Consider the following 24,903-nt stretch of genomic DNA (forward strand, 5'->3'; position numbering starts at 1 on the left):
ATTCGAATTCGAATTTTAGCTAGTTGTATATCTTCGAATATATATTTTCCTGATCAAATTGGCGTTAAAAATAACCGTCTTAATGGTCCTCTAAAAGAGCAATCTATTCAGTAGTGCATGTGTATTAGTGGTTTCGTAGAAATATTTGAAGGAGCCAGAAGAACTCCAAAAATCCATGACCTCCTGGACCTTTCTAAAACCTTAGTATGAACTCTCAAACTAATTTGTATTTACAATGATCTTCACACCTTGTAAAATGAAATCCGATTATAGGTTATTACAAGGATGATTACACAAGGAACGTTTCGATGAACTAAACTTGAATAGTGTAAAAAAATGTATACCACAATAAGTCGTTCTGCATAACGCGTTTTAGTGCACGATGACTACTTAAGGGGGCAAGGTATCATTCGTACACATGAAACTTGTACACGGGCATTTCTGTACACAAGTAAAATGTGTCCAATATTAGTATACATAATCGAACTTTTTTTAAATTCAAAAATTTACGATTACGATTATTTTTAAACATTTTTGAATTAAAAAAAAAATTTTTGATTATGTGCACAAATATTGGACACATTTTACTTGTGTACAGAAATGCCCGTGTACAAGTTTAATGTGTAAGAATGATACCTTGCCCTTAAGGGGACCTCCCTCCTCCAAATTGAAAAAAAATGTTTTTTCAAAGATTTATTTGTAAAAGAATAAAACGACGTATCTTAATGAAACGTTTTATACATACTTTATTGACCTATTTAAAAAAAAAACCCCAAAAAAACCGCGGTGAGAACGATTAAGAAACGACCATTAATTTTATCCCCCTGAAATTTTAAGACAATAATCTGTCCATGTTACTGCTCAGAATGAACTAAAATGAAAATCATTGGTTAAAAAATAAAGAAATGGCGGCGTTTTTTCGTAAATTGTTTACATCTTCAAGAATATTATGCCGATTTTTCCCCTTCTAGTTCATTCGGAGTAGTAACATGAACAGATTATTGTGTTAAAATTTCAGGGTAATAAAATTAATGGTTTTTTCTTAATTGTTCCCGTCACGTTTTTTTTCGTGTTATTTTAAACCAATTGTAGCAGAAGACACTGGGTGGCAAAAAATTGTAAAAAAATTTTTTTATATACCGTAAGGTCAATAAAGTATGTTTAAAAAGTTTCATTAAGATATGTCGTTTTATTCTATTACAAATAAATCGTTGAAAAAACATTTTTTCTTTTTAATTTGGAGGAGAGAGATCCCCTTAAGGTTTCGTAGTGCTATGCTTAAAAAATTTGTTAAGCAGCCTGCCCTCCTGTGGTTCACGAAAAATTCTTCAACTTCAAAAGATCAAATCGCCTACTTACAGATTTGGCTTTGAAAAGTGATCCTTATACGTTACTTATAAAGTATTGGCTTGAAGTGAGATGTTTTGTAGTAGGGATGTAGAATGCGTATTCGTTCTGAATTTTTGCATTTATTGGTAAACGTTTTTTTCATACGATCATCGAAAAAATTTAATAGATCATGATTACAAATGTTTTATGGATGGTTTCATTTTTTTTAACAATAAAGTAATAAGATTTGATTGACACTATTGAAGAAAAGCAAACTGTTGGTAATAAAACCGGCAATAACAATAGTAAATATTAAAAATGTTTGAAATAACTATTTTGTTGATCAATACAGCAATAATTGTTTATTATTTCAAATAAATCCTTACGTAGCAGAGTCAAACGAGTAAAAGAGTGCTCGCCCTACCCAATAGCCTCTCGCAAAGCGGGACTTTCGCTCACTTTCTGTGCTCCTGAGAAAGTTGTTTACGAAGTTGTTTACAAAAGTAATAAGGTTATATAAAAACTAACGTGTGAAGTAATTGATTTGAATATCAGGATTAATTAGGAGAAATTATGGGGTGATAAATGAAAGTACCAGAAGGAAGCCTCCTAGAAGTCTATGCTTCCCTGGTCGGAATCCGATCTTAGCCTCCACGAGTGGTTGATGTTTTTTTCAAGCTAAGCTAACACAGCCTTGCTAAGCGAGAATACACTTGCGGCATGTTACTTGTTAGTATACAAAACAACAAGTATCCATGTTAAATCATTAATTAGGTTCGTTATTTAACAACATCTTTCGTAAATTTTAATTTATCCAATTTTTTCTTTCCCTATGTTTTAGGTAATTAAAATACCATGATATAATATTTGTTGCATTGTAAATTAAACCCGTTATTTTATGTGAAAAAATTAAAAAATAATTTCTCTTCATTTATACAAGACGAATAACGGCTGATATTAAATTTCATAGTTTGCATATTTTCTACGTATCTTTTCTATAATATAATTTAAAATATCAGATTAAATTTTGTACGTTCGACGGTACGCAAAAAATAATTTAAACACGATTACAATAGGAATTTACGCCAAAGATGAACGAATTCTATTTCCAACGACTTAATCGCATCTGAAATTATTTTATATTCAGGATTAAGATTAAGTACGGCAGTAGCAGCACCTACTGTCGTATGCTGCAGTCCTAAGAATTATGTTTACAAAAGCAATTTTCGCAAATAAAGGGAGGCGATCGAGCGTAAAATTGGCCCCACTGTGATCGATTATCCAAGAAAGCCTGTACTCCGAGTGCCACGACTTTACTTCGTGCCGTTGTTGCGCCGAGTGTATTTGTGTTATTCGCGCACACCACACAAGGATCAAGAGAAGCCCTTAGAGCTCCGAGTCGTGAGCGCTTCGCGTAGCTATGCTACCCTGCTAACGAACTAGAGCAGTTTCTACCGTCGTTTTCTCCTATGCTTTGCAGAGATGCTTGCGGGCGTTGCATCGCATGCTGACTATTGGCACGTATTCGTCTTGAGCTCGGCACGAAGTAGCCGGTCAAAGCAAACTCACGAATAATAAGGGAGCTTGCTGCTGCGGACGAAGAAGGAGAGAGAGAGAGAGAGAGAGACGAGAAGAGAATATCAAGCCCTTAAAGGAAACGAAACACTTTCTGGCGCCGTGTGTGCCCCTAATAAGTGCATTCGTTCAAGATTCCCTATGGGATTCGCGTTCTCACGCTGCTGCCGCCGCGTGCACCAACCGTCGTCGCGCCGAACGCGCGAACGTTAAGGACGTGCGTGTACGCGCAACGTACAGGTGAATATAAACGCAACGGCTTTTTTTTCACGTTGGAATCATCTTTGCCAGTACGCACGGCGCGCACTTTAACTGCCCCATGAGAAACGTTTTTCCCGATGACGGAGACATGAGAAAATTTTGCGATTCTAATGCCCGATCTGTGTGTGGATTTTACTTTGAGGGGTCAATGGATTTCACCTTTATGGAACTCTTGCAAAAACTTTCGAGGATTTACTAAGCACATTATACTATAGTCGTCAAAATCAAGAGATAAAAATCCAAATAATTTGCTTTTATTCTTACTCTTGTATGGATTAATTCGATTTTCAATTTGTTTCCTACTGTATCGATTCTTGCAATTCGATTAATGTTATTGCTCTAACAAACTCTGATCCTCGCAAATATAACGCATTTTTTGTGCATTTTTGAATTCTTTCAACTTTGAATTTTGGACTAATTCAAAGCCCTTAATACATTGTTAAATTTTGCATCCTATTGTTTGAATAAAACCTGCGTAACTTTTCCGAAACTTTGCCTGAATAATTCACGGCGTCGAAATTATTCGTTGCATAGGGTTCATAGTGCAGTACAGATATGCATAGGTACAGCCGGGTGAATTGTGTCGAGTGAGAGGGACAAACTGTCCCGAGGCAATAGAGCTTCTCGCCACTCTTACACTCCTGGTATTACAAGCGCCATGCGCCTCCGCAGTTTTCCCACGCGAACTCGTTTCGTTCTCACGCGCTCTCTCTTTTTCTCTCTCTCTCTCCATATCCTCCGTTTCGCGTGTATACATACGTGTGTGCATTATAGACACATGGCAACGACTTTTGAGCCCACTTGGAACATAAGAAGGCTATTCTGTCGGTGTGTGCGAGTGTGTGCATATAACGTGGGTACAATATCGACAAATCAAGCCTCGTGTGAATGTAATATACGTTTACCGAGTAATTGTTGTCGGTTTCTCGGAATACTTTCGCGTATAAATAAATATCTCTATGATAAGTTCAAGTAAATAATATCGCAACAAGTACATTATAGAAAGCTAGGAATGATCGAATGACGATCTCTAATGGGAATTTTCGCTCACTTCCGGCTTATTTTCGAGCGCAAAGCTCTTGCGGAAGAGACGTTTCGTATTATGCTTCGTGGCAAAATTCGATTATCCTCGATTATTATATTATTATATCCGCCTGCGGAGGAACGTTAAAGCCGACACGCGATGCACACGAAAAGTGTCTCGGCGTAACTGATACGGCAAGCGCAGTCCCCCGCGTCAGTTGCTCTGTCTGCGCATTATATGCAGCTGACTCGCTTCAACTGCTCATATATCTATATTAATTCGAGCGAAATGAAATATTAAAGAGCCGAGAGAGAAAGAGGAGTCCCGGGCCTGGGAGAGATTTAAAAAGCCGAAAGAATAACTTCCTAAATCGGCATGTAGTCCTGTGCATTTGCTGGTTCGATTTCTCGCGTTCGCGGAGAGTCTCCCACGGTTCCCTCCCGTGGGAACGATTTAATTGGCCGCGCTGTAAGACGCGCCGCCGCCGCCGTCGTCGTCGTCGTCGTCCAGGAGAGCTCTAAAGCTCGTTTGCAACCTTATCACGCGCTCACAGCACAGGTGCCACCTCCTCCTGCTGCTGCTCTTAACACACGGCTCGTCCCGAATCTTCCAACTATTTAGCCTTGTATAAACGAGGGTGTACCTGTCTGTGTGCTTGTATAGGTATCATAATATGCACTATGCACCATGGAGAGAAATTCCACGAGTGGTTGGGTTTTCGGGCGGGAATGACGGGCACTCGTTCTTCGGATACTCCCATCTCTCTCTCTCTCTCTCTCTCACTCTCTCGTGGAGTGGTGCAGTATTCGTAAGTGTGAGACGGAGAAACGGAAAAAAAGGCCACGAGATCGCAAGCGTGGGACGCGGGGACTCACTTTCCGGCCGCGGCGTCGATGCGCAAATTCGAGAGATAGAGAGAGAGAGAGAGAGCTCAACCATTTCATTATAGCTCAGTAAACCGCTTCCTCGCCGCATATGCCCTAAATTTATAACGCACGCCATACATATATACGTGTACATGCGCTTACACATACACTTGCAAATTCCCACGAGCAACGTGCGGCTCGTCGTCATCGTTACTCTGTTGCTCTTGCCGCTGCTGGGACTGTCGCGTTGGTGACATATTCATAAGATCAATGAGCCCTCTTGGCCGCGCGCTGCACTGTGGTCGCCTCATATACACACTCTTTCTCTTCATCTCTCTCACTCTCTAAGCGTGTGAACTAGAAGCACGAGAAACTGTATAAAAGCCAGTGAGAAAGAGAGAGAGAGAGAGAAGAGCTGCCGCGCTCTCGCTCGCTGCAGGAAGAGAGAACGGATCGCCGCAGCGCGTGTATATATGTGTGTGTGAGAAAGAGAGAAGGGGTCGTCGCGAAATTCCATCGCGAGCTTATCGTGAGAATCTTCACAGCTTCAGGGGAAAACGATTCCCAGCTTGACTAGGAGACTATCCCGTGCAAGCTGGTAAACGCACCCGGAGACTCTTCCAATTTATATTATTATGTGCACACGGGGCACCGTCGTCGTTGTCGCGGATCTCTCTCTCTCTCTCTCTCCCTCTCATTGTGGTGCAGGAGAGGCGAAAATCATTACCGTGTCATTTGCTGCGCGCAGCTGCTGCTAGCTCGCACGCCGATGCGCCCACGTACAGCACAGATAAGCGTTATGCAATATTACAGCTTTCATACTGCTTTCAATAGCTCAGATATTGATTAGAAAGTTATAATTTTAAATAAGCGCCAAAATCCTACTCAGAGGTGCGTGCAGAGAGCGCAAACAGGGGGTAGCAACAATACGATGCATTGCGCTAGAGTGACAAAGCTAGAGAGAGCACCATTTGAATGACCAACGCAGCTCTGATAGGAGCCTGGTATAATCGTTGGCAAGCTTGTATTCAAGTTCAATATCTTCTCACGTTGAAGACGACGACGACGACGACGACGACGGTCACATTGGGGGACGTACACACACATACATGCACAAACATACCAGTACATTTAATATAAACGAGCCGCGCGCCCGCTAACTGCCGCGTGCGCTTGTGTGTATTGCCTTATACATTTGTGTGCGCATGAAAATGGCATTTCTGGTCGATTGATCCCGCGTCTGCATAGTACGTATGCACGCACATACGTATAAAATCGTGTGTTTGTGAGAAATGCGAGCGCTGAGAAAGTTGTCTAAGCTCCAATGCACGCGGCCGGTATACCCAGACTCGAGCTGCGTTTTATTTCCCACGCGACTTGCTTGTCTGAAAGATTGTCCGATTAACCGATCGAGCCCGACCAAGAGTTTGCTCTCCCAGCAGCAGCAGCTCTCCGACACGTGCGCGAATCGTTACCGGAGCGCCGCGCGCGCGCTATTCTATTCTATTCTCTTTCTCACATACGTAATTGTCGCGCGTGCGTTCCTGACTGCGCTGCGGCTGTATCGATGCAAAAATGCGAGAAGCAACGAGCCTACGCGAGTGGTATACGCTTAGATGCACATAGCATTGCTGAATTGAGAAATCGATCCGATCGTCGCCAAGTCGCTTTACTTTTAATGCATTCCTTGGCGTATATTTAGAATGGTGAGAGAGAAACAAAGTTTCTCATCAGATTAGCTATTGGGTACGATTCTAATCCTAATCAAAAAAGTATATCGTTTATCTATAGAAACTGTCTTATCGAGGTATTTCACGCAGTATCTGTGTACGATTAATCCGATTTACAAATCCGAAGAGGCTAAAAATAAAAATCGGCATCACAAATCGGCATTAGACGGCTTCGCTGGCGCTCTTCGCAGCCAGGCTACAACAGCCAACGTGTTTAGAAGCATCAGGCTAGCATGGGCAAGCAGCAGTAGATATACCGGTTCTCTCTCTCTCTCTCTCTCGCTGCCACTCGCTCCACTCTACTCGCTCCCATGCACACGTATCCTCACTCTCTCTTTCATCCTAGCTTCTAGGAGTATAAGCTGCAAAAGCGAGGAAGGAAGGAAGGAACGAAGGAGGCGGCGGCTAGAGTATATAAGCAGTCCACTGCATGCTACAAGCGCGCGCTAGGGAGCAAACGAACGACGCGAGAAACGAGAAAGAGAGAGAGAGAGAGGACGGATAGAGGCAGGGGGACTTTAGTTCAAGGCTCGTCCTGAGCAAGGCGCTCCTGCGGCAAGGCTGCCAGGCAGCAGCAGGTGATGATGATGCTCCTTGTCTCGCCTGCGACATCATCTCGCCAAGTCTGCGGCTCATTCACTATCGAGCCTTCGTGCTTATTGGACATACCGATTCGAGCAGAGAATCAGTGATTATTCTGTACTAAGATACCACGCGAAATGGTTTTATAAAATTTTAATCATTTTAGAAAGAATCCAGTACAACGTTTGCCTAAATTAAACTCTTCTCTCGAGTGCACTCCTATGTTATTCAGTGCGTACGCTCCGAATTGCGAACGCACAGTCCTCTAAACGAGCTCTGAATGCAGCACGTCATTTGCGAATTATTTAAGCCGAGCAGTCGGCCCCCTCCACACGGTGTATTAGTCGCCGCAGCAGCAGCAGCAGCAACAACAACAGCCGCAGCAGCAGCCACCTCCGTCCGAAAAAGCCAGCACAGAGAGGATAAGTGGGGGCGTTTATAGAGTAGTGCGCTGCAGCCGCTGCGGTCATCAATCATCTCGTCGATAAAGCTTCCCTCGTGTCCGAGCTACTAGGAGACTAGGCTGCACAGAGCTCTACGTTTTGCGCGCCGCTCGTGTTCCTCATACGTACACTTTATGTCTATACCTATATATTGTGGCTTGCAATGTGTATGGCAGATATATACCTATATTTCGTGTGGCGTGTTTCTATACTATACGTGCAGATGGATACGATAGTGAGGCTCGTTATCGCGCGTTTTATAAGCTTTATTTTCGTGAGCTGTGCCGAATGATCGTTAAGAGTTCAATTAAGTATATTATTTTCACCAAAGTGCGCCATTTCCAATTTTTCACAGTAAAATACGAATTTTGGATTTTTTCTAAAGTAATTTCTCTTAATAGATATTTATTTGAATTGATACTGCAGCGTGTTCACTCGAAGCTTGCACAATCGCGCGCGTACAAATTGTTTGTGGCGGATCTTGATCAAGTTGCAAAAACGAAGCTATTGCAAAGCCGAGAGTGCCGAACTCGCATCGTAGACAGCGCATTAGTATCAGCCAGCATAAGCAACAAAAGTATACTGAAGATGGCCAACGAAAAACCGGTATACACGAGCTGTGTTGGCGTAGCGTCGAGAGAAGGGGCCTGTATATAGCCCGCCCAAGATTAGGCACATGTTCGCGAGGAGAGAAAGAGATATAGAGCGAGAGAGACAGAAAGAAAGAAAGCACCTCGTTCGCTCTCATCGTACCCTGTTCCAAGTTAACCGAATGCGCCACTTGTGGGCCGGGCCTTGTACACTGTGCGCGCAGTCATCGCACCGTGCCCAACCAAACTGCACTGCACTAGCGTTTGGGGACGCACATGGCCTTGACCCCTTTTTCTCTCTCCGACTCTCGCAGTCGAGTGCGTGGCGTGGCGTGTGCGGCGTGCGTGAGTGAGCGCGTGCGTGCATCCCTTTTCGAGTAGTACCTCCGTGGCAAACATACTACCCTGTAACTTTACTTATTAATTTAGATTATGTCACAAAAGAGCTAATTGCCCGAAAAATCCCTCGTCGAGGCGGCATTGGCATTGGGCAGATGAGCAGCGCGGCTCGACCAGTCGTGGCTCGTTTTGCATGGTAAACCCATCTTATTTCATTTCACACTTGTAAATATTTGATCGGAGAGGGTTGTTCCAACTCATCGTGGCGTGCCATCTCCGAATCTTCTCAAAAGACCTTTCGGCTTGGCGTGTACACTTGCGAGTATGTATATGTACAACGAAACGAACAGAGATACATGTACCGCGTGCCATGTATACACCATGCGCGTCCCGAGAGAAAGAGAGTGAGAGCGCCGAGCCCGCGGTTGTGCGCCGCGCGCGATTAAGGGCGTGGTCTTGGTGCGGTATGCGCTGGTACACGACATAGCCCCTCCTGTGCTGTAACAAATGAGCCTCCTGCGCACAAACACACACTTACACATACGGCATGGAACCGGATAAAAGTGTATCCGAGATACACCGACTGTATATTTCTACGTGTCTGTATGTGTGAACACGAGCGTGTAGCGGCTGACGGCTCGTGCACGAATTGCTGTATACATACACCGCGGCTACATACATACACACAAGCGCGGAGCCGCTGGGAGGGTCGTTGACAGCTCTGCGGCACACGATTCTCTCGGCCTTGCGCCACGAACGTCGGCCTCATGCTCGCCTAGTAAACTGATACAGTTTATTGGTCTTGTTCAGTCTATTGGTCTTGCTCTCAGTTTGGAATGTGTCAAAAGCAGGGCGAAAAGAGAGAGAAAGCGAGAACGAGAGAAAGAGAGCGAGAACGTAAGATAGAGGAAAAGACTTGCGGCGCGTTCATGTTGCGCTGGTACGTTCACTATGATTTTCAGACAAGTACCCTTTACATCTATATACGTATATGTATTTATATACTGCTTGTGTATCGTGCGTGTATTATATATTGCTTGTACTGATAATGTAAAATTGTGCCGTGTGCCAGTGCGCCAAATGCAGAGCAACAAAGAGCAGTAAAAATAGTGGCACAAAGGAATAAGAGTTGCTATTAGAATGATTAGTTGACAATACTAATTAATTGCTTAATATTCATTAATTGATTAATTAAACAATATCCATTAGAGTAATTAGTTATATGTTCATGGAAAATGATAAAATATATAATCAAACGAATTTTCATGAAACAATATAATTCAATTACAATCATTATCATGCATACTTAATTAAAAAACGATTATGTTCTCACATAAAGAACATAATGAATTGCCTGATTTTTATGCATGCAATTAAGATAGTTTAGTGCGCAGAGCAATTTTATTTTTTTAGTGAGAATATCATTTCTTCACATGACTCTAAGTACCTACTATAGGCGTGCTTTCTTACATTGCGCAAGCATTGCTATATCCTTGTGAGCAATCAAACTTCTATTTCTGTATCCTATTATCTATAAATGGTAAACTTTAATTTGGTCACTAACGAACAACTTGAATTTAATTTTGACTACTTCGAACGATTGCAAAACCGTATAAATAACCAATAACGTAGACCTTTAAATAGCAGCAGGCTACTTGATAATTTATTTTTCCCATATACTTGAAAGAAAATGCCGAAGGCATTGAACGATACCGCGCCAATTGAAAATTTTACTTCGCCTTCGTGGCAGTTTTCGAACAAAAAGCATCACAGCAAAATCGACTTGATAGAAAGGAAGAGGGGGCATTCCTAATTTTCAAAGCCACGAAGAAGTAGCTAACTGCTGCTACCTCCTAGTCGCCTGCTACGAATGTCAGTTGGGCTCATTTTTTTCTTAGAGCTCGTCAAAAATCATTATTAGTCATTGCGCGCCACAACTACACGTGCTTGGGCTAAGTCGTATTCATTTTTTCTTTAATAATTGCTTAATATTACTTTCCTTGGTAATAATAAGCTGAATTTGGTAGTGTATCTTTTTGCAACAACAAAAACGAAAAAATTGCGACTTTTAGTGAGCAGCGTATGCGTACGCATCCATTACTATTATTATATTATACATGGCTCAATGAGGTTTATTTATATACATACACGCGAGGCGTTGTGCAGTCATGCACGCACGAGACAGGAAATGCGTAAACAATCGTCATCGCCGCCCGTATATACGTATGCACGCATATATGCACACACACATGCACACACTTGAACGACTTGCGTTTGGTCAGCACGAATGGATTTTCTTAGCCTGCTTCAAGTTCTAGTCGCCTAGTATAAAAATGGGCAGATTATCGATTTTTTCCAATCGAAATCTTTTTCGAACGGGCCTGATGGATCGACACTTGGTTTGGCTCCGGAGCATCATGTTATCCTGATCGATGTCACCTTCTCATTTGCATATGGTCTCTGCTTAGTGCTCATATAGGTTTCCAAGTCTTTCATTTTTACTTTCTGTTTATCATTTTTTAACCGTTTATATAACATAACGGTTAAGGTACTTTTTTCAAAGTTTAACAAACATATTTTTCTTTGATTCTTTTAAACAATTGCTTGGCACAAAGTTGCTAGTAACAGATTTTTCAACAAAATTGAAACAACAATGTATAAAAGCATTGTATCTCAGAAATGTGATTTTATCACTGAACCTTGCTTTGATGTCAGCGTTGGAGAGACTTTACAATTATCGATGAGCTCGGAGGTGCACCAAGGGTTTATTTTCACGTTGGTCATGATCGCCTGCTCCCAAAACCAACCAAGTGGCGATTGAACAAAGGCAAAAGGGCCCTCGAGCGATGCCCGAGGCCCTTGTCGAAGGAAGGCTCGGGGCCTTGCCCGCGCTCTATACTTAAAGAGCAGCAAATTACAGAGTAGAGCTCTTAATAATATACGTGAAAAATGAGCAACGTAAATTGGACACTTGTCCAACGTAATTGTACAGCTATACAGGTTGTAGTTTGTTATAACTTCGCATTGGTACTTTTTATACATATTCAACTGTTATTTTGTTGATAATTTTAAATCTTTTGTTTATTAATCTTGTGCTTATATTTGAATTAGAGAGTGGAAAATTAAGATGTGACGCGTTACAAATTAACATGAAAGAAAATGACACGAATTATGCTATAATTTATTGATTTTATAAATATTTAGATATCAAATAGTATTTGATATATCCTATACTCTATAAAAAAATTACACAACTCACTTTTACTTGCGGGTGGAAAAAAATTCATTACTAGTCATTTGGAAAGAAAAATCATCAGTCCCTAAACGTTAGAAGGATACACGCATCATTGTGTCGGTTGTACCCTCTGGTCGCAATAGAACTTATTCAGTGTACAGGAAAAGAGCATACGTGCGTGTAGAGGTCAGTCATGTATTCAAGAGGATACCGTGGAAGGAGGGGCCGGTAAGGGGTCTCGCTGAAGTTCCCTCGCTTCACTCATGTTTGCCTGCTCTTTGGTCAAACGAAAACATCCGTCAAACAAAGAATCAAGAAAAAGACCAACGGCCGCGTATACACGCATACACACGGGTAGGATCTTCGTCCCTACTCGCACGTGTCCGATGTTTTTTTCGAACGTTATTATAGGGTGTGCTCCTTTTAAAGAGAGTTGGTATACGCTTCAGTCGCCCTGTACTTTGAGTAATTTAGAATATGTGGGCTTTCTTGAATAAAATAGATATTTTGCTTGAGCAGTTAATTTCTGGCGTGTCTTTTATGTGACAAAGATTTCAAAATTAGATCATGAAAACTTCGTTTTTCATGTAAAGAGTATTTCCTTGATTCTAAAGAAGTTTCTCGGGCTTTAGCACGGAATTTTAGAATTTATTTTAGTACAAACTCCAAGGTTAAAACGAAAAATTTAACTCTAATATTTGGATTTCTACCAAAAATATATTCCGAAAATTTCGTGAATACCCCCGTTATTTTTTCTATAAAAATCTACGTAAGCTTTTCAAAAAAATATTACTTAGAAAACGTGTTTGAAATTTTTCGTTTATACGTTGACTGTCAAAACATGTCAAAGTTCTCTTGATATAAATCTATTAAAAAAAGCTTCAATGCATGTTCAAATAAAATCATTTAACGATCAAACTATGCAATAATTTTTAATAATTATTCACATTATTATTGCAGGAAATCAACACGCGGTTTTCAACAGCCAATCCACCATTCAAATAGGCGGCCGTTGGAATCGCGGTAAAAATAAGATTGACAAAACCTTCATGGGTATCATATCGGGGCTGATCGTTAACGGCGCGAGGATATTCGAGCTAGCCGCTGCCAAAGATAACAGAGTCAGCATCAAGGGCGACGTACAATTGTTACCACTGGGGAGTCTCGTCGATAGAGCCGCTCCACTGCAACGCATGCAACAGGTTACTTTTCCATTATTTTTTTTAAAGTATCTATGAATCTCTTAGTTAAAAAAAAACAACAACTACAACAAAGTAATTTTAATTCCAGACACCGGCATCGGGCTCACCAGGAGTAGCTGACGATTTAATCTTTTCTGGCGCTGGTAGTGGATGCGCTGGCGACGACGAGGACGAAGACTGTACACCTATTTACGAAAATGGATCAGGTATGTTTTTCTATAAAAAAAATATCTAAAAAAATGTTTAATCGGTACTAATGGATACGATTAGAACACGCGTATTCAACGTGCTTTGCTCGATATGCTATCCCCCACGTTTGGCTTATACTCATATACAAGAGATGAGCTGGCGATGCAGATCGTGTTGCATAATGATCGGGGCGAGGAAAGGGAGAAGAGAGAGATGATGCGAGAAGAGCCAAAGAAGAGTATACCTATTCGCATTCATGTTCGCCCGATGCTATCTACGATTCATTTGCATATTTAGGACCCCTTGACGAAAGAGTCGGGGTACGCGCGTGTGCACTGTTTACGCATCTTTGCATGCATAATGCATGTACAAGTGCTTGTGTATGTTGCGGGCGCAGGTCTCGAGAGTTGGCTCTTTCCGCTTTATGCGATCTCGGTGGCGAATCTTCTCCGCTCGACTAAAAACTCAATTCCACGACCAAAATCACTTTCGATCTCGTTGCCAGCGAAAGCGCCTTTATATTATATACTGAAAGCGCTTCTCGTATACTGCTATAGCGAGCGTTTATAAGTCGACCAAATATCGGAAAAAGCTTCTCGTTTAATTTCAAGCATAATCGAGGTATAAACAATGCTAACTTTTCACCCACAGACGATCTAATTACTCCGGTATACGTGGCTTCAACAAAGTCAACAGTGACCGTGAGGCCCAAAATCCACGCACCCAGCAGTAATATGCAAGAGAAAAACATACAGTGTGATGACGAGGAGGAGTGCAACGAGGAGGGCTCTGGTGATTCCGGCAATAGCGAGGATATTTTTGTTCCCTCTTCCACTGGTACTCAATTTTATTGAAAATAAACTTTTTGTTCAACTGTAAAACATCCTATATTATAACAAACTTTTATATCACGCAGCGAGATCCAGTCCAACGTCGGGATACAACACGACCCCGCGTTACGCTGTTCAATCCAGTTCACCCGGTTTAGCTATCGGCACGACTCAAGGCAGCAGTAGTCATCGAGTCGAACCACACACGACGCAGGCTACTCAACACGGTTACTCAGTTACTAGCGATTCTATTCCAAGGTGAGCATGCGATTACCCATTGCATTGTTACTGCTATTGATAAAAATCTAACATTTGTTGGATCGTTTGTTGTAGTTCCGCGACGGAGCGGTCAACGACGACGACTACGAGTACGACGCCCTCGACAACAACGACGACGACTACGACGAGTACGACACCCTCAACCACAACGACGACGAGCTACTACACGATCGAGCACAGAACTACCACGTATAGAATACCTTCGTACACGGTCATATTGCCGCCCAAAACTACGTCGAACAATAATAACAATAACAATAATAAGCGTATCACGTCCGAGACCGCGGAGAACGCGGCACTGATTATCGGCATCATCGCCGGTGCTCTCATCGCCATCGTTCTCATAATCCTCATTATCTTGAAGTTCAAAGGCAGGCCCGAGGCCAATTACAAGATCGACGATTCCAAAGGTTTCTGCCAAGAGCCGAATGCGGCCCTGCTCGGCGCAGCCGGTGGCGGAAGCGCTCAAATGGCCGGCGCGGGTGGTGGCCAGTCGTATAACGGCAGCGTCAAGAACGGCCAAGCCGCGAGCAAAAACGGCAAAGGCCGACAGCTCAAAGACATTAAGGAATGGTACGTGTAATAATTGCCCTGCAAGCCAAGACTGACATTATATATAAATATATACATTATATAAATATACATACGAAAAAAAAAATTATTTAAACTAATAAATGATGATAATAACTGTGTGCGCACCTATTATAATAGCTCACTGATATACGCACGCGTTCATGCGAGCGCTCAACTATGTATGTATATTATGGCTCTGCTGTCTCTCTATACGTATATTAATAACCATCGTGACATGTATTATACCTACATAATAAGTTCATCCATAAGTACATTCATTATATATTGTATATGTGTATTACCATTGATATAGGTACATGCTTCTACAAAAATCACCTACGCATACATATATTAAATGAAATTGATCGTGGCATACATGACTCGGTTACCGCTTACACATATATATTACCTAGATAGACATTATTTTCAAAGTGTTCAATTAAAGGTGATTGAATCAATGGAAATTATGAAAGAAAAATAATACTCGCGAAAAAGGTCTTCTTTTGCTAAGTATACTTTTTATTACTTAAATGCATATGCTTGAACACACTGTATTAATGATTGCAAACTGTGTGTATGATAGTATTAATAAATGCATTTTCTGTGACAAGTGATTCGCGAAGCACGTACTATGAGCGCCATGTATATGTATGAGTGCATTTAATCGAGCGAACTTGAGAACAAGTTCGACTAAAAAATTTGCGTGTATTTTAAAGTCACGTGTGGTTTATAAATATATAAATGGAATACTAATATTATCAACATTGAGAAAATGAAAGTATTTATGTATGAATAAAAAAGTAAAGTTTAAAGCTTTGCTCATAGTTTTATTGACCAAATAGAGCGTACAGTTCGTTTTTCTCTCCATAATTATATGTTCTGTTTGTAACGAAAATATTGCGTATGGTATGCGTGTGAATGTCGTTATGCAGTGCTTTTTATAACTCTTTTTCGCGCCTTTTTGGATTTTCATTTTGTATATAATCAAAGCCGGGCACGATGCTTGTAATTTATAACTATTCTATAAATCTGCTGACATTCGGTGGTCTTCATTGTTCAAAGCTGCGCATAAAAACTTCTCTTCTTCGTCTATCCTCTTCTTCCAACCTGTTGCAATTTTTCAACGTTAGATTGTATTCTTTTGACTCGATATACATATGAACATAAAAGAAATCTGTAGCTCTTATAAACATCTAGTCAATACTGTTCATCACTTGACCTATAGACAAAATACTAAAATTGTTGTTGTGTTTGCGTGATGATCACTAAAAAAATTCTTTATACATCAAATAGTTCCATAAAATATTTGGATATAAAGATGATTGGACGAAGCATTGAAATGAACAGAGTTTAATAATGCGTATGATTCCATTCTCAGCAAGTAAAGCATTTATTGTTGCATAGATGATAGTATTATATAAATATTACATATAAATAAGAAATATTTGTAAATTGTGTTAAATGTGTAAATTGTTTATTAAATTTTAGATTTTATTGAAGTGAAAAAAATGTGTAGACTTCATACTATAGTTAATGAATTGGTCGGTATACTGATACGGTATAAATATTATATTCGTACAAACGTAAACGATGCATAAATAAAATTATATCAAAGCTACGCTAAGCAAGTTGGTAACGAAGCCCGATTTAGATGAAAAGCAAACCATAAGTATATGCGAGTAAATTTAGTCTGCTTGAGTCGATGCAGTAATTCGCCCAATAATTCAAAGCATCAGTAGATTATGAGAGAAGCGAATTTAAACCGTGACTGAAGTTACATAAGAAAGTCTAAACTGTTCCGATGCCGATACACTCCCGTTTCTTACGATTGTGACTCTTAAACTATTCAAGTATTATTGAATGCGGTTATAGAAGTACCGGAGGCGTAATTTTAAAATACACTCATTTTCAAAACCTATAAGCGTTCCTTGAGCCTGTCCGAGGCCAATCGTTCCCAAATTTGAGCAATGATCGTAATTTGCTGGATTAGATCCACTGGATTATTAACTAAAGTTAGTATGAATGTCTTAATAAAAGACGTCTGCGCATATCAAGATGTCTCTAAATAATTATTATAAGCATATATTATACAAAAAATGCTCGATTTATTGACGTCGAATCGTTACATATGAAATATTTTCCATTTTATATTTCATTGAGATTTTGCATGTTTTCTAAAAAAAAATATCGAGTTATATCCGACGGAAACGAATTTAGCCAGAGCAATAAAATTTAGACACAGCAAGTTCGAGCGTAATAATTTTCGCGTGGAACGCGGACGCGACGACCAACAGTGCGCGATTCAAGAAAGTAGACAAAAAACATAAACGAATTCTCCGTATCGCATTTTAAAATCTGATTTTTGAAATATTTTGAAAACCACGAGGAATTACCAAGTATATGATAAAAAATTTCGAACATTGAATTTTTATTAGAATTGCTCACGTTCTGCACGTGTTTTAGTAAAGATTGATTCCGTCATTTGTCTGTACTAGAGGATGAAAAATGAATTAAAATAAATAAAAAAAATGTTTTGTGATAATGAATGTTGATTGAAAGCACATTATTTTATAAGCTACATCATTTAATATAAAAGATAAAAGTAAGATGAATTCGAAAGTTACGTTTTGATGCTCAAAAAAGGCTGCATAAGTATAGTATAGTTTTGATGGTTGAAGAGACATTTAATCACTCGCATATCAATTTGAATCACAATGAAACAAGTACAACAACGTGTTAATTCGCCACTATTATAACCCTAATTTTTTAGCTCTTTATTAATCAATGTTATAGATAACAATTTGCCAAGAAAAATAAATGTGTAATTCTTTTTTATCAAAAAAGTTTGGCTTGGAAAGTTAACTAAGTGTAACGAATTCAAAGTAAAACTGCACTGCAACCCTTTACAAATTCAGATGCAATTTTTATTAGTAAATTCTAATAATGCTGCACCCTATGCACTATTTCTGGTTAACATTCCAATTGATCGATTGTAAATCGTTTTCGAAGATACTTTTATCAAAGTAATTCAATAAATATTCGTAATGTTTGACGTTTAAAAGTGTATTCAACGTGTTCAAAACAAAATCTTAATTGTTTGCTTTTTTACAAAAATATTAATAAAACAAATTGAGTGTATTGCAATTATAAATATCAATATTGTTCATGCATACGATTCACCCGCACTCTCAATTGTTGTTATAGATTCTCTCACGACCGTCATGCGCGTGTGCGAGACCCGTATTCAAGCAGTGTCGATGATCATAATCATTGGGCACTTCAGACCTCACCACAGGTGTTTACGCATAGCGTATAAGGTCTACGTGACACTGTGAGATGTAGGCTCAAGTGTCGACGTTATGCTCTGACGTCTCATAGGCACAGCGCATTGATCGGTAAGATAGGGCACTTTAATTGTGTCGTTGCTTTTGGAGTCGGTTGCCGGGCTACGAAAATGTTGTCGCGCGTATTTTGTTTGTTTCGTTCGTTTGTATTACGCTCGATGTATTTTGTTACTCTGAATAAAGCCTCTGAACGATAAGCATCGCCTTACAATATTTCTTTAACCATAACATTTTGGTGCATCGGCCGGGAAACTAGTTGAGATTAGTATTAGTGATATCCGATTTTGTGCGTGTTGGAGAAATATTTCGCGATGAACCGTGCTGATTTTGAGGAAGGTTTACTGGTCTCCGATGGCGAAAATGAAGAAGTCGAGTATCCAGGAGAAGATATCGAATATTGGAACGAAGAGATCATCGATGCAAATAACGATGATGTCGACGGCCATTTCGCCGATCAGCAAGCTGTAGGCGCCCCTGCAGTTCATCGTCCGGCGGACCGACAAGGCTTCGCTCGTGCTGGTGCAGTTCGTCGTCCAGCAGGCCGTCAAGGCGTCGCTCGTGCTGGTGCAGTTCGTCGTCCAGCAGGCCGTCAAGGCGTCGCTCGTGCTGGTGCAGTTCGTCGTCCGGCAGGGCGTCAAGGCGTCGCTCGCGCTGGTGCAGTTCGTCGTCCAGCGGGCCGTCAAGGCGTCGCTCGTGCTGGTGCGGCTCGTCGTCCTGTGGGTCGCCAGCCCGTCGAAGCTGCTGGTGCTGCTGAGGTCCCAGCAAATCGGCAACCTGAGGCCGATGAAGCTGAATATCAACTGAACGCTGCTGCTGAACGTCAACCTGGCGCCGCTGCTGCTATACGTCGTCCTGTGGGTCGCCAGCCCGTCGCAGCTGTTGGTGCTGCGGGTGCACCGGCGAATCGCCAACCTGATGCAAATGGAGCGGCGCGTCAAGCGGCCGGTGCTGTTGGCCGTCAACCCGTCGCTGCGGCTGCTGCTGTTCGTCGTCGTGGCGGTCGTCAACCGGCTGGTGCTGTTGGCCGTCAACCCGTCGCTGCGGCTGCGGCTATTCGTCGTCGTGGGGGTCGTCAAGCGGCCGGTGCTGTTGGCCGTCAACCCGTCGCTGCGGCTGTGGCTGTTCGTCGTCGTGGCGGTCGTCAACCTGTTGCTGCGGGTGCTGCTGTTCGTCGGCCTGTCGGACGCCAACCAGTCGCTGCTGCCGGAGCTGCTCGGCCTGGTGATGTCATCGAGAACGTCGATGGAAATTTTCCTGATGACGAGGTGCGGCAACCAGCTTTTCCAATGGTCGCATTGCAGCTAGATGCGGCACATGGTAGAGATTTCGTGGACGATGGGTATGGCGACCAGCAGCCGTTCTACGTGGATGAAGATCAAGAGCTAAACTTCGAAGATTCAAGAGTTCCGGACGAAGTAGATTTTTATGATTATTTCGGTAATTTTGAGGACGAGCGAGCTAATTTTGGCCAGCGTGGAAATTTTCACAGCACAGCTGTTGTTGATGAACAAGGATTGAATGAGTGTAATTCGCGTAATCGTGTAGATTCAGCCGTAGATCCTTTTTCTCGTTTAGCTAACGTACTTGAGCGTTCTTTATTAAATAATTCTTCTTCGGGCAACAATGATTCGGTAGTTTTAAGTCGTATGACTACGGACAAGAATCTTCCCCGTTTTTCGGGCGATCCGCTGCATTGGCGTCGCTTTAAGAATGCATTCGAGAATTCTACGTCAATTGGCAATTTTTCTCAAAGGGAGAATATGACTCGTTTGTACGATGCTTTACGGGATGAAGCTCTTGAGGCGGTTAAAACTTCATTTGTTGCTTGCGACGATGCTGAAGCTGTAATGAAGGTTTTGGAACTTCGTTTCGGTAGTCCAAAGTTAATTTTAAATGCGTTGCTCGAGTGCATTCGTAAGCTACCAAGTCTGATTGATGAGCCAAATAGAATGATTGAATTCGCGACAAGTTTAAATGAGGCTGTGAAAGCTATGAAGTCAGTTCAAGGTTCATTGGGCTATTTACATAGCCAGGAATTAGTTGCCGGCATTTTAGACAAACTTCCATCTAATAAGATTGACGATTTTGTTGACTTCGCGGAGAATTTAGATCCCGAAAAACCGGTTTTAGAAAAAATTACTGAATTTCTTTTTGAAAAAGCGAGCAAGATAAATAAAGTCGGTATTTTGTCTTTGCAGGCAACTAATTCGAGCAATAAAAGAGCTCGCGCTGAAAAAGCTCATTACAGTAAGCCAGTTTATGTAGCGCAAAACGTAGATGAACCTCTAGCAAAGAAACCGAGAGTAACGGATGCATGTGATTTTTGTCAACGTAACAATCATAGTTTATCTGAGTGCCGAAAATTTGCGAGAGAACGAGTGAGTCAAAGATGGAAAATTGTGAGGAATAGTGGACTGTGTTTTTGCTGTTTAGAGAAGGGTCATATACGAGAGCATTGTAGAGAAGTCTGTAGTCAATGTAAAAGTCAAAATCATCATGTTCTTTTGCATGTGGATTATAAAAATCAAAATTCGAATCAAAATTCACATCAACGTTCAGATCAAAACTCGAATCAAAATTTAATTTCAAAGTCTTCGCAATCTGACGTGCCAACAACTTTATCTACAATGCAGCCGTTATGACTAGAATCGAATGTCTATTTACGCACTGTACCGGTTCAATGTAAAAACGTAAAAACGTGCGCTCTTTTGGACGATGGTTCAACGGTATCGTTAATCGATTCACAATTAGTTAAACAATTACAGTTGTCTAAGAAGCGCTTTCCTATGTCTATAAAGGGTATAGCTGGAGACAGTGCTTTGCTCTCTTTAACTCATCGAGTTTCATTGTTTTTGACGTGTAATAATCAAAATTTTGAACTGAGAGATGTTCTCGTGGTCGATAAGCTCTCAGATCTTTTACCAAAGCAAACAATTCCTCACGAAATTTTAAATTTGTGTTTTAAAGAATTAAACATTCACGTTGAATCTTACGATATGACTCCACTTATTTTGATTGGTCAAGATAATTGTAACTTGATTAGAGTGATACAAAGCTATACGTTCGGCGGAAATAATCTCGCTGTCTCGCGATGCACCTTAGGTTGGTCAATTCATGGGATTTATGAAAGTCCGATAATATCTTCGCATAAACGAGCGCAGAAACAGCAGGTTGTGCTTTCTATCCGCGATGTTAAAAAGGAGGAAGAGTGGGATAATCGTATAAACGAGTATTTTAGTTTAGATGGAATAGGTATTAATAACGTCAGTGGTTCAAACTCTGCTGATTTACGCGCCGTGGACATTTTGGAGAGTACTAGTCGTTTCGTTGATAATAAATGGGAGGTGGGTTTATTATGGAAGGAAGACACACCGAACAAGTTAAACGGTAAAGCGAATGCGTTACATCGATTGCAGTTGCTGGAGAAACGACTTGATAGGGACGCGAAATACGCCGAGTTGTATTATAAAGAAATAGATCGGTTATTTGAACTTGGTTACGCGGAAAAAGTGCCGGCAAATTCACAGGAAACGCGGGTATGGTATTTGCCACATTTTGGCGTTCAAAATGTGAATAAGCCGAATAAGGTGCGTGTTGTTTTCGACGCAGCGGCGCGCTCTAGGTCGACGAGTTTGAACGAGTTATTACTACCGGGTCCAGATTATTTAAAATCTTTGACGGGTGTTTTAATGCGGTTTCGACAATATTCTTACGCAGTTGTCGGCGATACTAAAGATATGTTTATGCGTATTGGTATTATCCCTGAAGATCGCGACGCGCAACGCTTTCTGTGGCGCGGGAGGAATAGAACGTGTGAACCATCGGAGTTCCGTATGCGCGTATTGTTGTTTGGAGCAAAATCGTCGCCGAGCACTGCGATTTTTATTAGAGATAAGAACGCGCGGCAATTCGCGGATCGTTTTCCATCAGCCGTAAAGAAACTCATTAACAATTCATATATGGACGATTTTTTGGATAGTTGCGAGTCCTCGGAGGAAGCTTTAGCAGTCGCGAATCAAGTAATTTTAATTAATCGGCAAGCTGGATTTGAAATGCACAATTGGTCGAGTAATTGTTCGGTTATTCACGCAGAGTTAACTGGCAAAAGCCACAGCGAAGTCTCACCGTATGTAGTCAATGCATCGCAACAAAACGTAGAGAAGGTTTTAGGTTTGAGGTGGCTGAACGAATCGGATTGTCTCGTTTTTAATGTAGACCTTTCCAAGGTTTCTAAGGACGTTTTATCGGGGAGTTCGGTAGCTTCAAAGCGGCAATGTTTAGGGCTTATGATGTCGATTTTTGATCCACTAGGCTATCTTATTCCATATACGATTCAAGCGCGTTTTATTTTTCAAGGTATTTGCAAAAATGGGACGAACTGGGATGAACCTATGCAAAAAGGTGATTTTTGGCTTTGGAAAAATTGGCTAAATAAACTCTCGGATGTAGCTCTAGTCAGGATAAATCGCTGTTATCAGTCACAACATTTTCAATCACGAAAAGCCGAATTGCACGTTTTCTGTGACGCGAGTAGTCGAGCTTACGGTGCGGTAGCATATTGGCGCTTTCGCTTGCCCGACGGGTCTTTTCACGTGGCGTTTATCATGGCAAAAAGTAAGGTTGTAAGTTTAAAGTCAAAAACTACCATTCCGCGTCTCGAATTACAAGCTGCCTTGATCGCGGTAAGATTAGCTGAATTTATTCGTAAAGAACACGATTTCGAAGTTACACAACGATTTTTTTGGTCAGATTCTCGTGTTGTTCTTCAATGGATCGCGAAGGAACCGAATGCATTTAAATCGTTCGTGTCAAATCGGTTACACGAGATTTGCAATAAAACGAAGGTCGAGGAATGGCGTTGGGTTTCGTCCAAAAATAATCCAGCAGACGATGCGACTCGTTACGTACCCGATGCTATAAACAATTCAAGTCGGTGGTTCCTAGGACCCGGTTTTTTATCCGTTCATGAAAATTTGTGGGTAGAGTCGAGCTCGAATTCGGAGGTGATTTTAGGGAACGATGTCTCACGAGAGTTGAAAGTAGTTTTGACATTTAACAAGAATGATTTTTTGATTGACTTCGCACGATTTTCTTCTTGGGAAAAACTTGTGTATAGTGTCGGTCGCGTTTTAGAAGCCGTGGCGAGGTGGAGGAAACGTGAAATTGTTCCCGTACAGTTAATCGCGAAAGCTGAGGTAGAATGCATAAAAATAAGTCAAAAAACATCGTTTAGTCAAGAAATTGTATCATTCAAAAAATTCAAATCCGTTGATAATCATAGTCGTGTATTTTCTCTTAGTCCGTTCTTAGATGCAGATGGTATTTTACGAGTGGAAAGTCGAATTTCCTTTTTCAAGCATGCGGGATTTTCAAACAATCCGATTTTACTTGATTCGTCTGATTATTTTACGACGCTACTGATCGAGAAATATCATAGGAAATTTTATCACTCTAATCATGATACAGTCATAAACGAGTTACGACAATCTTATTGGATTGTGGGTTTACGTAGAGCATTAAAAAGAGTGGTGTCTCATTGTAGCATTTGCAAAATTCTACGAGCAAAGCCTGTGCAAAGTCGCATGGCGGTATTACCCAGAGCTCGATTGGCATTTCGATTGAAACCGTTCACTCATTGTGGTCTTGATTATTTCGGCCCGTATGGCGTTAAAGTAGGACGCAGGATTGAGAAAAGATGGGGAGCTTTGTTCACTTGCATGACCACGAGAGCTATTCATCTCGAACTTGCTCATACATTGAACGCCGATTCTGCCATTATGGCTCTTAGACGATTTGCTGCGCGTCGTGGCACTCCGTCAATTGTATATTGTGATAACGGGACAAATTTCAAAGCAATGAGCAAAGAGCTGTCTGTAGCGCTACTTTCGTTAGATTTTTCTGTTATTAAGGATCATGCGTCGAGATGTAAAATTCTTTGGAAATTTAACCCTCCAGCAGCCCCTCACATGGGTGGAGCTTGGGAGCGATTGGTGAGATCGGTGAAAACGGCACTGTCGTATGTTTTAAAAGAGAAACACCCGAGTGATGAAGTTTTGCGTACACTGCTGGCCGAAGTCGAACACTGTGTAAATTCGCGCCCGTTAACTCATATTTCTAGCGATACGAAAAGCTACGAAGCTCTGACTCCAAATCACTTTCTGCTCGGCTCGTCCTCCGGTCAATTATCGTTGCCAAGGTTCGATAAGGTTTCTCTTAATCTAAGAAACCAATGGAAGCTGTCGCAATTCTACGCTGATTTGTTTTGGAAGCGTTGGCTACACGAATATCTACCATCATTACACCCTCGCAAAAAGTGGCATAAAGTTACCGCGCCTTTAAAAGTTGATGATTGTGTGTTAATATATGATGAAAATGTGAAAAGAAATGAGTGGAGGAAAGGTGTCATAATCAAACTTATGCCCGGGTCAGATGGCCAGGTTCGTGTAGCAGTGGTGCGTACGCAGCTTGGCGAGCTAACTCGCCCAACGAATAAGTTAGTAAAATATGCGTAA

At 41.3% G+C, this 24,903-nt stretch overlaps 1 protein-coding gene across 3 annotated transcripts in view; it reads left to right on the forward strand.

Annotated features, from left to right (window-relative positions):
* The window catches only part of LOC106651917 (neurexin-1), an 84,513-nt gene extending 65,925 nt beyond the window's left edge, over nucleotides 1-18,588 (forward strand). For all 3 annotated transcript variants that reach the window (XM_023460105.1, XM_023460106.1, XM_023460107.1), the window contains 5 exons: nucleotides 12,935-13,176; nucleotides 13,265-13,382; nucleotides 14,017-14,202; nucleotides 14,282-14,453; nucleotides 14,529-18,588. In XM_023460105.1, coding sequence (XP_023315873.1) covers nucleotides 12,935-13,176; nucleotides 13,265-13,382; nucleotides 14,017-14,202; nucleotides 14,282-14,453; nucleotides 14,529-15,057 — 1,247 coding nt within the window. In that variant the 3' untranslated portion in view covers nucleotides 15,058-18,588. The remainder of the gene's footprint in view (nucleotides 1-12,934; nucleotides 13,177-13,264; nucleotides 13,383-14,016; nucleotides 14,203-14,281; nucleotides 14,454-14,528) is intronic.
* Nucleotides 18,589-24,903: the final 6,315 nt, after the last annotated feature.

Source organism: Trichogramma pretiosum, unplaced genomic scaffold (genome assembly GCF_000599845.2).
Source record: "Trichogramma pretiosum strain Unisexual culture from Peru unplaced genomic scaffold, Tpre_2.0 scaffold42, whole genome shotgun sequence".
Lineage (NCBI taxonomy): Eukaryota > Metazoa > Arthropoda > Insecta > Hymenoptera > Trichogrammatidae > Trichogramma > Trichogramma pretiosum.